This window comes from Salvelinus sp. IW2-2015, linkage group LG30 (genome assembly GCF_002910315.2).
Source record: "Salvelinus sp. IW2-2015 linkage group LG30, ASM291031v2, whole genome shotgun sequence".
Classification (NCBI taxonomy): domain Eukaryota; kingdom Metazoa; phylum Chordata; class Actinopteri; order Salmoniformes; family Salmonidae; genus Salvelinus; species Salvelinus sp. IW2-2015.
Genome location: NC_036869.1, coordinates 25,317,870 through 25,330,840, shown reverse-complemented (window position 1 = coordinate 25,330,840; position 12,971 = coordinate 25,317,870). Strand labels below are relative to the sequence as shown.

The 12,971-nt window shown below is 42.8% G+C and overlaps 1 protein-coding gene across 2 annotated transcripts in view; it reads left to right on the top strand.

Annotated features, from left to right (window-relative positions):
* Positions 1–1,379: 1,379 nt before the first annotated feature.
* tekt2 (tektin 2 (testicular)) overlaps positions 1,380–12,971 on the top strand; it is a 35,127-nt gene continuing 23,535 nt past the window's right edge. The window contains exons 1-4 of one of the 2 annotated variants that reach the window (XM_023975299.2): positions 1,380–1,568; positions 4,593–4,812; positions 5,027–5,152; positions 5,357–5,562. In XM_023975299.2, coding sequence (XP_023831067.1) covers positions 4,609–4,812; positions 5,027–5,152; positions 5,357–5,562 — 536 coding nt within the window. In that variant the 5' untranslated portion in view covers positions 1,380–1,568; positions 4,593–4,608. The remainder of the gene's footprint in view (positions 1,569–4,592; positions 4,813–5,026; positions 5,153–5,356; positions 5,563–12,971) is intronic. The other variant, XM_023975297.2, reaches the window with a different exon arrangement.

The window sequence follows — 12,971 nt, the reverse complement described above, 5'->3', positions numbered from 1 at the left end:
GTGACACTGACATACAGTATAAGAACACAATAATATGCAGAACCAACCAGTTTTGAGGTGTCAGGACCAAAAATGCTTATGGGGATGGTAAGGTAGGCAGGCACTCGCATGGCACAACCAAAAAAGTTGCATTTAATAACTGGGCATGACACTATAGTGGATATTTTAGACTGCCACCCTCAGGTGGAAAACAGTTTATTGTAATGCATGGGATTTCCACCCCTGGTTCCCTTTGTTTAAACCTTTAGTAGATAGATGTTCAGTGATGGTGTTCTACCCAAAGTGAACAGCAATAAATAAAGTGATCTTTAGGCTCTGAGCAACTAGCTGTTGGGGTTACACCAGGGGGTTCTTCCCAAATGGCACCATATTCCTTATATAGTGCACTACTTTTGAACAGAGTACCTCTTCTTTTGAATTACTATCCTGTGAGAGCCACTTGCATACCATTTGCAACATGTTGATGCTAAATTCTTTCAAACACCTATGGTTATGTCCCAAGTAGCACCCTAATTCTCTTTTATAGTGCACTATAAAGTCTCTGATCAAAAGTTGTGCACTAGATGGATGGATGGATGGATGGAATAGTGCCATTTGGGAAGTAACTGGTGAACCCAACCATTTATTCCAGGCCTAAACAAAAATGCATTATATTTGTTTAGAACCACTGCTCTTGCATGTATACATTTTTTCTCAAGATCTTACAGCTAGAGGTTTACAGACAGAGAACAACATGCAGTTGTGCCACAAGAATGCCTGCTTGCCTACGAAAGGATTCCTCCGAAAATCTCCAAACCCTGCACCTCTTATTGTGGTTGGCTGCATATCATACTTATTAATAAGATCCAAATGACAAATTTGCTTTGGTAACAATATGCAAAAAAAAAATGCAAATACCTTTTTTTGTCTTTGTCTGATCCTGTTTAGCCTTTTTATTTGGTTGTCATATGTAATAGTTTTAATTAAAACAATGTATGAAATCTGTTGGTGTATTCATTGAGCGAATGGATAAGTGATGCATGTTGACTCTTTCAGTTTTTTCTGCTTCATTCCTAGCCAGACTGAGATACTGTAGCTACGGTATTCAACTGTGATGGGGAGTTACACTTAAGTGTAGGATTCTATTATGTATTTCTTCATTTAAATTACTTAGTTGTACTTCTAGAACTAGAGTAAGACCATAGATGGCTTCACAGAAAAGAAAAGCATATAGGGGAGCACTAGTAGCCCAGGATACAGCAGAAACATGTATTTCTCCAAATTGGAGACTAATCTGCCGCCAACTATTCTATTAGGGTACCTTTTTGCATCATCTGACAGTCATAGAGCTCCACATTATGATGTAGGCTACAATGTTGCGTCATCTGACAGTCAAAGATTGTCAATCGCTAAAGCCCTTCATAGGGCTATTTGTTTAACGTTGCCATGGCATTTTAATTATTTAGTAGTTGTGTTTGACTCGTTGCGTCTGTGCGTTACCTGGAGACAGTCTACAAGAGTTGGTGAGGGACAGGTTATGAAACACCGGTGCAGACACTCCAGGATTTCCGCAAATTCGAGAACTTTGGGTAAGTAAATATAGTTCGAAAGTTCCATTATCTAACAATTTAGCTTGTGCCATAATGCCAAAGCTATGTTGAATAATGGATAAAGGTTGTCTACTTATAGGTTTAATATCAAATTAACACCAATTTATTAGGCTAACTATCAAAACAGCAGTCTTTCCCCCCATTATTCAAACACCTGATGTTAATTACAGTAGCCTACCACAAACAAGTAGCATAGTCTGTGTGCTGAATTAAGCATAGACTACGGAGAAAACGTATCTTGCCTAGTTTAAATTTGATTAGGCCTAGTCTCTTTTCTGAGGAAAAGTTGCAGACATTGGGTGTTTCTCAAAATGCATACTGCCGTGCCGAACATGTGTATAACTAAACCAAGATAGGCCACAAAATGGGAACAAATKAGTAATAGTTAGCAGAACAAGCAAGGTCCTGGGCAGAGCCAAGCACGAGCTTGCGAGATCCTATTGGCGCGTTGTAGCATATACACTGCTCAAAAAAATAAAGGGAACACTAAAATAACACATCCTAGATCTGAATGAATGAAATATTCTTATTAAATACTTTTTTCTTTACATAGTTGAATGTGCTGACAACAAAATCACACAAATTATCAATGGAAATCAAATTTATCAACCCATGGAGGTCTGGATTTGGAGTCACACTCAAAATTWAAGTGGAAAACCACACTACAGGCTGATCCAACTTTGATGTAATGTCCTTAAAACAAGTCAAAATGAGGCTCAGTAGTGTGTGTGGCCTCCACGTGCCTGTATGACCTCCCTACAACGCCTGGGCATGCTCCTGAGGAGGTGGCGGATGGTCTCCTGAGGGATCTCCTCCCAGACCTGGACTAAAGCATCCGTCAACTCCTGGACAGTCTGTGGTGCAACGTGGCGTTGGTGGATGGAGCGAGACATGATGTCCCAGATGTGCTCAATTGGATTCAGGTCTGGGGAACGGGCGGGACAGTCCATAGCATCAATGCCTTCCTCTTGCAGGAACTGCTGACACACTCCAGCCACATGAGGTCTAGCATTGTCTTGCATTAGGAGGAACCCAGGGCCAATCGCACCAGCATATGGTCTCACAAGGGGTCTGAGGGTCTCATCTCAGTACCTAATGGCAGTCAGGCTACCTCTGGCGAGCACATGGAGGGCTGTGCGGCCCCCCAAAGAAATGCCACCCCACACCATGACTGACCCACCGCCTAACCGGTCATGCTGGAGGATGTTGCAGGCAGCAGAACGTTCTCCACGGCGTCTCCAGACTCTGTCACGTCTGTCACATGTGCTCAGTGTGAACCTGCTTTCATCTGTGAAGAGCACAGGGCGCCAGTGGCGAATTTGCCAATCTTGGTGTTCTCTGGCAATTGCCAAACGTCCTGCACGGTGTTGGGCTGTAAGCACAACCCCCACCTGTGGACGTCGGGCCCTCATACCACTCTCATGGATTCTGTTTCTGACCGTTTGAGCAGACACATGCACATTTGTGGCCTGCTGGAGGTCATTTTGCAGGGCTCTGGCAGTGCTCCTCCTTGCAAAAAGGCGGAGGTAGCGGTCCTGCTCCTCCACGTCTCCTGATGTACTGGCCTGTCTCCTGGTAGCGCATCCATGCTCTGGACACTACGCTGACAGACACAGCAAACCTTCTTGCCACAGCTCGCATTGATGTGCCATCCTGGATGAGCTGCACTACTGAGCCACGGTTGTAGACTCCGTCTCATGCTACCACTAGAGTGAAAGCACCGCCAGCATTCAAAAGTGACCAAAACATCAGCCAGGAATCATAGGAACTGAGAAGTGGTCTGTGGTCACCACCTGCAGAACCACTCCTTTATTGGGGGTGTCTGCCTATAATTTCCACCTGTTGTCTATTCCATTTGCACATCAGCATGTGAAATTTATTGTCAATCAGTGTTGCTTCCTAAGTGGACAGTTTGATTTCACAGTGTGATTGACTTGGAGTTACATTGTGTTGTTTAAGTGTTCCCTTTATTTTTTTGAGCAGTGTGTTTTCATATTTCTGTTAGGGAAAGCGGACTCAAAAGTGGCTAAATTCGCCTTTGCACTCCTAAACAATGCACTTTTTTCTTACGTTACTAAGGGGTAAAGCTTACAAAACTTAGTCCACTCTGTTCGTAACAGGGGATAGTTTTGGGAATGGAAAACTGTTATTGAGATCAAATGTTCCATCGATGAGAAAATGTGCAGCCAAAATCCATCTCGTTCCTGCTTCTCCAACTGCCGGACACTTGGCTTCCTGACTACGAATATAAACGCCAAGTGGATGCTTCACATTTATATATCCGGTGAAATGTCTGTCTCATTGTTCTCTCTGACCATGCCCCGAGCATTGCAAATTGGAGCACGGGAGAAACGGAGTATGAGTCCAAATCAAAGTATGCGAAACGAGCTGCACTTCTCGAATGCCTACTCCGTTTGTACATATTTTGAAGCATTGCTCGATGCAAGCTTCAACAGAAAGTATGCAAAGAAATTATGTAAACTTTCTTGAAATAAATGGCGAACATTATTTGGCCAGACAAAATACACTCCGAATTTGGATTGAAATGTTGCCTATTCACATCTCATATGTTGCCTGAATACAATATTTAAACGTCATACGTTAATAAATACGTGCAGAGTTAATTTTGGCATGTTTACCTGCCTACGTACTGTATATACCGATCACATAAGTCAATAGGGCTAACTGGCTAGCGACCAATATTGTTAGCTAGCCAGATAGCCACGAATAATCATTAGCTAGCTACCCACGAAGAATTGACATCTATCTTACATAATATTAGTTTTAGGTCATTTTTTCATGTCTAACTAGCTAGATTAGTACAATCCACACATCTAGCTGATAATTATGAAGCAAAACGTTTGCTTTGGGTATATCTTGTTTCGTTTATTATTGCCATTGTCCTGGCTGGAAGGTTCAGTGAATGGGGGGTAAAGCATGAGGTGCTACAGTAGAGGAAGTGTGAGTGCTTCTCAAATGTGTTGTTTTATCCATTCTCCACAGTCTTGTCCTCACAAGAATGTACTCAAGAGAACGTGGTCAGAGAATGCACTCAGAGCATGAGAGTGTAGAGCACGGTAGTGCCAAGCCTGGGCTCAGGTACAGTGTGTCCGACTGGGACACCAGTAACAAGCAGATATCTGACACAGCAGAACACAGGCGACACATGTCACACATGACAAGGCAGGAAGGGAGGGCCTTACGCAATGAGACAACCAGCAAGGTAAGATTATGTGACTATGTAATGAAACAACCAATTCAGTAAAGGCTTGCTTGACTTTGTGACTAACATTGGCCTACAGGCAGAGCCTTATAAATTAGTTAACACATACATTGTCATGGACTATTATTTATCACACTTATTCATGCCATCTCTCTATCCTCTCACTCTTCCTATTTCTCCCCCTCAATCTCTCTCCCTACCTCATCTCCCACAGACTAACTGGGATAAGAGTGACAGCTCTCGCAGGCTGAGTGATAGGATCTGGGATATCTCCCGCTGGAGAGAGACTTTGGAATCATGCATACAGGAAGTGGAGAAAGAGATGGATGCCTTAACCCTGGTGAGATTTCAGATTAGTATTAATCTGGCATGTCATTGTTTCAACGTAAAAACAAAGTTGGAAGTACCTGGTAAAAAAACAAACATTCTGGCAGCTTTCTACATTTATCAGACTTATCAGACATTTATCAGCAATAAACCAGGTTGTAGGTTGATGTATTGATGTGCTAGTACAGCGTAGGTGAGTTTGGCTTCTGTGTCTCAGGGGAAGGAGGAGGCTGAGCGGGCTCTGACGGCCACCGCAGTGCCTCTAGAGGTCACGGTGGAGTGCCTGACCCTGAGGGAGGGTCGCCGCGGCAACGAGCTGGTCAGCGACCCGGTGGAGGCCCAGCTGAAGAAGGAAGTGGAGATGATCGGCGGCGCACAGCGGATGCTCCAGCAGCGCATCGACAAGGCGTTCGAGCAGCTGTGGTAAGAAACCGTTTGACCAATATGTGTCCCAAATAGCACCCTATTCCCTTTATAGTGTACTTATTTTGCCCAGAGTCCTATATGCCCTGGTCAAAAGCAGGGGTTGGAACAGGTTTAGGGGACAGAATCGAAAACCAGAAAACAACTATGTTTGAGGAACAGAACCGAGAACAAAAGTGATCTATACTGAACCCGGTTAATAATGTTCTTTTACGTTCCGGGCAAGGTTCATAGATGAGCAGCATCGTCAAATAATAATCAAAGTGGTTGTAAAGGGTGCAACAGCTTAGCACCTAAGGACTAAATGTCAGTTGGCTTTTCATAGCTGACCATTCAGAGGTTGAAACAACAAGTGTGGTAGAGAGAGTGGGACGAAAACAGCAGGTCCGGGCCAAAGTAGCACATCCGGTGGACAAGTCAGGGTTCCATAGCCGCAGGCAGAACAGCAGAAACTTGATCAGCAGCACGACCAGGTGGACTGGGGAGAGGGATAGCCAGGAGGGGTCAGGCCAGGTAGTCCCGAGACATGGGTCCTAGGCTCAGGTCCTCCGGGAGATGGGAGAATTAGAGGGAGCATACTTAAGATAACACAGGACACCAGATAAGACAGGAGAATTACACCAGATAGGACAGACTGACCCTAGCCCCCCGTCACATAGACTAATGCAGCATAGATACTGGAGACTGAGATGGGGGGGGGGGGGTCGGGGGACACTGTGGCCCAGTCTGACAATACCCCCAGACAGGGCCAACCAGGCAGGATATAACCACACCCACTTTGCCAAAGTACAGCCCCCACACAACTAGAGGGATATCAACAGACCACCAACTTACTACCCTGAGACAAGGCTGTGTATAACCCATAAAGATCTTCCCACCGCATAAGCCCAAGAGGGCGCAAAACCGGACAGGAAGAACACGTCAGTGACTCAACCCACTCAAGGAAAGTATAGCGTGGGAGAGCACTAGTAAGCCAGTGACTCAGCCCCCGTAATAGGGTCAGAGGCAGAGAATCCCAGTGGAGAGAGGGGAGCCAGCCAGGCAGAGAGAGCAAGGGTGCTTTGTCACTCCAGTGCCATGCCGTTCATTTTCGCACCCATTGGCCAGACTACACTCAGTCATAGGACATACTGAAGAGATGGGTCTTCAGTAAAGACTTAAAGGTTGAGACAGAGTCTGCGTCTCTCACATGGATAGGGAGACCATTCCATAAAAATGGGGCTTTATAGGAGACAGCCCTGCCTCCAGCTGTTTGCTTAGGAACAATAAGGAGGCCTGCATTTTGTGACTGTAGCGCACGTGTAGGTATGTACGGCAGGACCAAATCGGAGAGATAGGTAGGAGCAAGTCCATGTAGTAAACCTTGAAATCAGCCCTAGCCTTAACAGGAACCCAGTGTAGAGAGGCTAGCACTGGAGTAACATTTTTTGGTTCTAGTCAAGATTCTAGCAGCTGTATTTAGCACTAACTGAAGTGCTTTATCTGGGTAGCCAGAGAGTAGAGCGTAGTCTAATCTAAAAGTAACAAAAGCATGGATTAGCTTTTTTGCATAATTTTTTACAGAAAGTTAGACTTTTGCAATGTTACGAAGATTGAAAAAAGCTTACCTTGAAATATTTTTTATGTTCGTCAAAAGAGGTAACAGGGTCAAGAGTAACGCTTCACAGTTTTATTTGAGACAACTGTACAACCATTGTGATTAATTGTTTGATCAAACAGCAGATCTCTTTGTTTCCTGCGATCTAGAACTAGCATCTCTGTTTTGTCCGAATGTAAAAGTAAAACATTTGCTGCCATCCACTTCCTTATGTCTGAAACACAGGCTTCCAGGGTAGGCAATTTTGGGACTTCGCTGTGTTTCAGCGAAATGTACAGCTGTGTGTTGTCTGCATAGCAGTGAAAGTTGACATTATCTTTCCGAATTACATCACCAAGAGGTAGAATATATAGTGAAAACAATATTTGGTGCTAAAACGAAACCTTCAGGAACACCGAAACTTACTATTGTTTGTCAGAGGACAAACCATCCACAGAGACGAACTGATACAGTTGAAATCGGAAGTTTACATACACCTTAGCCAAATACATTTAAACTCAGTTTTTCACAATTTCTGACATTTAATCCTAGTAGAAATTCCCTGTTTTAGGTCAGTTAGGATCACCACTTTATTTGAAGAATGTGAAATGTCAGAATAATAGTAGAGAGAATTATTTATTTCAGCTTTTATTTCTTTCATCACATTCCCAGTGGGTCAGACGTTTACATTCACTCAATTAGTATTTGGTAGCATTGCCTTTAAATTGTTTAACTAGGGTCAAAAGTTACAGGTAGCGTTCCACAAGCTTCCCATAATAAATTGGGTGAATTTGGTCCCATTCCTCCAGACAGAGCTGGTGTAACTGAGTCAGGTTGGTAGGCCTCCTTGTTTGCACACGCTTTTTCAGTTCTTCCCACAAATGTTCTATAGGATTGAGGTCAGGGCTTTTTGATGGCCACTCCAATACCTTGACTTTGTTGTCCTTAAGCCATTTTGCCACAACTTTGGAAGTATGCTTGGGGTCATTTTCCATTTGGAAGACTCATTTGCGACCAAGCTTTAACTTCCTGACTGATGTCTTAAGATGTTTCTTCAATATATCCACATAATTTTCCTTCCTCATGATGCCATCTATTTTGTGAAGGGCAGCAAAGCACCCCCACAACATGATGCTTCCACCCCCGTGCTTCACTGTTGGGATGGTGTTCTTCGGCTTGTAAGCAACCCCCTTTTTCCTTCAACATAATGATGGTCATTATGGCCAAATAGTTCTATTTGTTAGATACTTTTGTACCTGTTTCCTCCAGCATCTTCACAAGGTCCTTTGCTGTTGTCCTGGGATTGATTTGCACTTTTTGCACCAAAGTATGTTCATCTCTAGGAGACAGAACGCGTCTCGTTCCTGAGCGGTATGATGGCTGCGTGGTCCCATGGTGTTTATACTTGCGTACTATTGTTTGTACAGATGAACGTGGTACCTTCAGGCGTTTGGAAATTGCTCCCAAGGATGAACCAGACTTGTGGAGGTCTACAATTTATTTTCTGAGGTCTTGGCTGATTTCTTTTCCCATAATGTCAAGCAAAGAGGCACTGAGTTTGAAGGTAGGCCTTGAAATACATCCACAGGTTGACTCAAATGATGTCAATTAGCCTTTCAGAAGCTTCTAAAGCCATGACATCATTTTCTGGAATTTTCCAAGCTGTTTAAAGGCACAGTCAACTTAGTGTATGTAAACTTCTGACCCACTGGAATTGTGATACAGTGAAATAATCTGTCTGTAAATAATTGTTGGGAAAATTACTTGTGTCATGCGCAAAGTAGATCTCCTAACCGACTTGCCAAAACTATAGTTTGTTAACAAGAAATTTGTGGAGTGGTTGAAAAACGAGTTTTAATGACTCAAACCTAAGTGTATGTAAATGTCCGACTTCAACTGTATCTTTCCAACAGATAAGATCTAAACCAGGCAAGAACTTGTCCCTGTTGACCAATTAGGGTTTCCAATCTCTCCAAACGAATGTGGTGATTGATGATGTCAAAAGCGGCACTAAGGTCTAGGAGCACAAGGACAGATACAGAGCCTTGGTCTGACGCCATTAAAAGGTCATTTAGCACCTTCACGTGCGGTCTCAGTACTATGATGGGGTCTAAAACCAGATTAGAGCATTTCGTATACATTATTTGTCTTCAGGAAGGCAGTGATTTGCTGCGCAATAGCTTTTTCAAAAATGTTTGAGAGGAATGGGAGATTCGATATAGGCTGATAGTTGTACCAAAACATTTGAATCAAGGTTTGGCTTTTTCAGGAGAGACTTTATTACTGCCACTTTTAGTGAGTTTGGCACACATCTGGAGGGTAGGGAGCCATTTATTATTGTTCAACATAGGAGGGCCAAGCACAGGAAGTAGCTCTTTCAGTAGTTTAGTTGGAATAGGGTCCAGTAGGCAGCTAGAGCCTATGACTATTTTCGTGAACGTGTCACGAGATACAGGATTAAAAAACTTGTGTTTCCATTGATCCTAGGTCCTGACAGTTCTGTGCAGACTCAGGACATCTGAGTTTTGAGGAAATATGCATATTCAAAGAGGATTCTGTAATTAGATTTCTAACTATCATTATGTTTTTGTCAAAGTGAAGGCCATCCTCACTTGTGGATTGCTGCTTTTTAGTTAATTTTGCCAGAGTATAAAAAATACATTTTGGATTGTTTTTATTCTCCTCAATCAGTAGGCTGATTGAGCAGCAGTGAGGGCTTTTCGATATTGCATGGTACTTCTCTTTCAAGCTAGTCAGAAGACTTCAAATTTGATGGATTGCCATTTCCGTACCAATTTTCTGGAAGCTTGCTTCAGTGCTCTGGTATTTTCTGTATACCAGGGAGCTAGTTTCTTTTGACATGGTTTTTGTTTTTAGAGGTGTGACTGCATCAAGGGTATTACGCAAGGTTAAAACCTTTTGTCAATAGGGGGAGCTGTTAGCATTATATATTTTTTTACATTTCCAAATTAAACTGCCTCGTACTCAATTCTTGCTCATACAATATGCATATTATTATTACTATTGGATAGAAAACAATCTCTAGTTTCTAAAACCGTTTGAATTATGTCTGTGGGTGAACCAGAACTCTTTCTACAGCGAAACTCATGACAGGACATGCGAAGCTCTGAAAAATTGTCTCTGATCTCGGATCAGTTTAAAACTCTGTGTGTGCCCTATGGCTTGACATGAACTGCACCCGCCTTCCCCTGGATGTCAGTAACCAATGAGAAGTGGAATGGTGTCTCTACGTGTTTGTCAGAGTTTTTAAAAGGGAATGGAGTGAGATGTCCCTTCTTTTMGACGCTTGCCAGGACGCAAGGGAGGACATCAGAATCGCATGCTCAAAAGCTCTCGTTATTGATCAAAGATATATCCGTCTGTGATTTAATTCGATATAGGTGTTAGAAACATCATAACGAAGTTATTTGAAACCGATTTATATCAGTTTATGCGAGTATATTGCTATTTTTCTGAATTTCCTTAGTATTGCGTTTGAGGATTTGGGCATGTGTGTGCCGTGTAGCTATCGTTAGCTGCTAGTTTCGAAGTTGAGGAGGTCGTTTTACAACAAAGCAACGATTCTTTTGGACAAAGGACACATTGCCCAAGATACTGATGGAAGCTCGTCCAAAAGTAAGAGTTATTTATGATTTTATTCCGTATTTATGTGGAAAAATGTAAACGCAGTTGTCAGCCATTTTTTGCGGCACTAGTCTGGCTGTAACTCACAATGTATGTCTAGTAACGTAAATTTTAAAAATCTAAATCAGCGGTTGCATTAATAACCAATGCATCTTTCATTAGCTGTCCAACCTGTATTTTTTTAGTCAATCTAATCGATAAATAATCGTAAACATAGGTGCCTTTCCAAGATGGCGCCGGCCCGAATGCATGCCATGTTTTGACAGATTACATAGCATAACCACGATTTGTGATGCTAAATATGCACATTTCGAACAAACTCTATATGCATTGTGTAATATGATGTTACAGGACTGTCATCTGAAGAATTCTGAGAAGGTTAGTGAAAAAATTAATATATTTTGGTGGCGATAACGTTATCGCCCCCTTTGCCTTGATTTAATGCTGGTGTGATGTTAGCTCATGTGGTATGCTAATATAACGATATATTGTGTTTTCGCTGTAAAACACTTAGAAAATCTGAAATATTGTCTGGATTCACAAGATCTGTGTCTTTCGATTGCTGTAGGCTGTGTATTTTTCAAAAATGTTTTAGGATGAGTATTTTGGTAATTGACGTCGGTCTCTGTAATTATTCCGGCTGCTTCCAACGCTATTTCAGATTGCAGCTGCAATGTAGAACTGTGATTTATACCTGAAAAATTCACATTTTTCAAAAAAAACATATCCTATACCATAAATATGTTATCAGACTGTCATCTTATGAAGTTGTTTCTTGGTTAGTGTCTATATACAGTGGGGAGAACAAGTATTTGATACACTGCCGATTTTGCAGGTTTTCCTACTTACAAAGCATGTAGAGGTCTGTAATTTTTTATCATAGGTACACTTCAACTGTGAGAGACGGAATCTAAAACAAAAATCCAGAAAATCACATTGTATGATTTTTAAGTAATTAATTAGCATTTTATTGCTCCCAAATATATATTTTGGGAGGGGGAGAGAACAGTTTTCAACCAGCGGTTGATTTGTGCGAGTCTGCTGTAGAGCTCATCACTCCCCCTAACTGGGAGGGGGCCAGATAAAATTACTTGATGAAAACACATCTTTCTAGCTAAGTTACAAACTGAAGTTATGTTCCACTTGGTGACCCTCTGACTGTTTAATCCTAACATCGTTGGTGTCGACCTGGATAACAATATCCCTCTATCATCTACACTCACCAGTTTTAGCCTCAGCCAGCACCATCTTCAGATTAGCCTTTACGTCGGTAGTCCTGCCCCCTGGTAACAATGTATGATGTCTGGATGATTTTTAAAAAGTGTAATATTGCGGGTAATGGGGTCGGCTTCGGCGGCTCCGACCCTGTAACGGGTGGTTGGACTTGTGAAGACTGGCTCTGACTCAGACTTGTTGCTTAGTGGGGAAAACTGTTTGAAAGTTTCTATCGGCTGAATGAGCGACACCGGTTGAGCATACTGACAGCATTCCTTTCCAGAAGCCATGAGAAAATTGTCCGGCTGCAGCGAGTGTAGAGGGGGATTAACACTACTAAACTCAGCAAAAAACAAATGTCCTTTCACTGTCAACTGCGTTTATTTTCAGCAAACTTAACATGTGTAAATATTTGTATGAACATAACAAGATTCAACAACTGAGACATACACTGAACAAGTTCCACAGACATGTGACTAACATAAATGGAATAATGTGTCCCTGAACAAAGGGGGGGGGGTCAAAATCAAAAGTAAGAGTCAGTATCTGGTGTGGCCACTGGCTGCATTAAGTACTGCAGTGCATTTCCTCCTCGTGGACTGCACCAGATTTGCCAGTTCTTGCTGTGAGATGTTACCACACTCTTCCACCAAGGCACCTGCAAGTTCCCGGACGTTTCTGGGGGGGAATGGCCCTTGCCCTCACCATCCGATCCAACAGGTCCCAGACGTGCTCAATGGGATTGAGATCCGGGCTCTTCGCTGGCCATAGCAGACCACTGTCTTGCAGGAAATCACCACAGAACGAGCAGTATGGCTGGTGGCATTGTCATGCTGGAGGGTCATGTCAGGATGAGCCTGCAGGAAGGGTACCACATGAGGGAGGAGGATGTCTTCCCTGTAACACACAGCGTTGAGATTGCCTGCAATGACAACAAGCTCAGTCCGATGATGCTGTGACACACTGCCCCAGA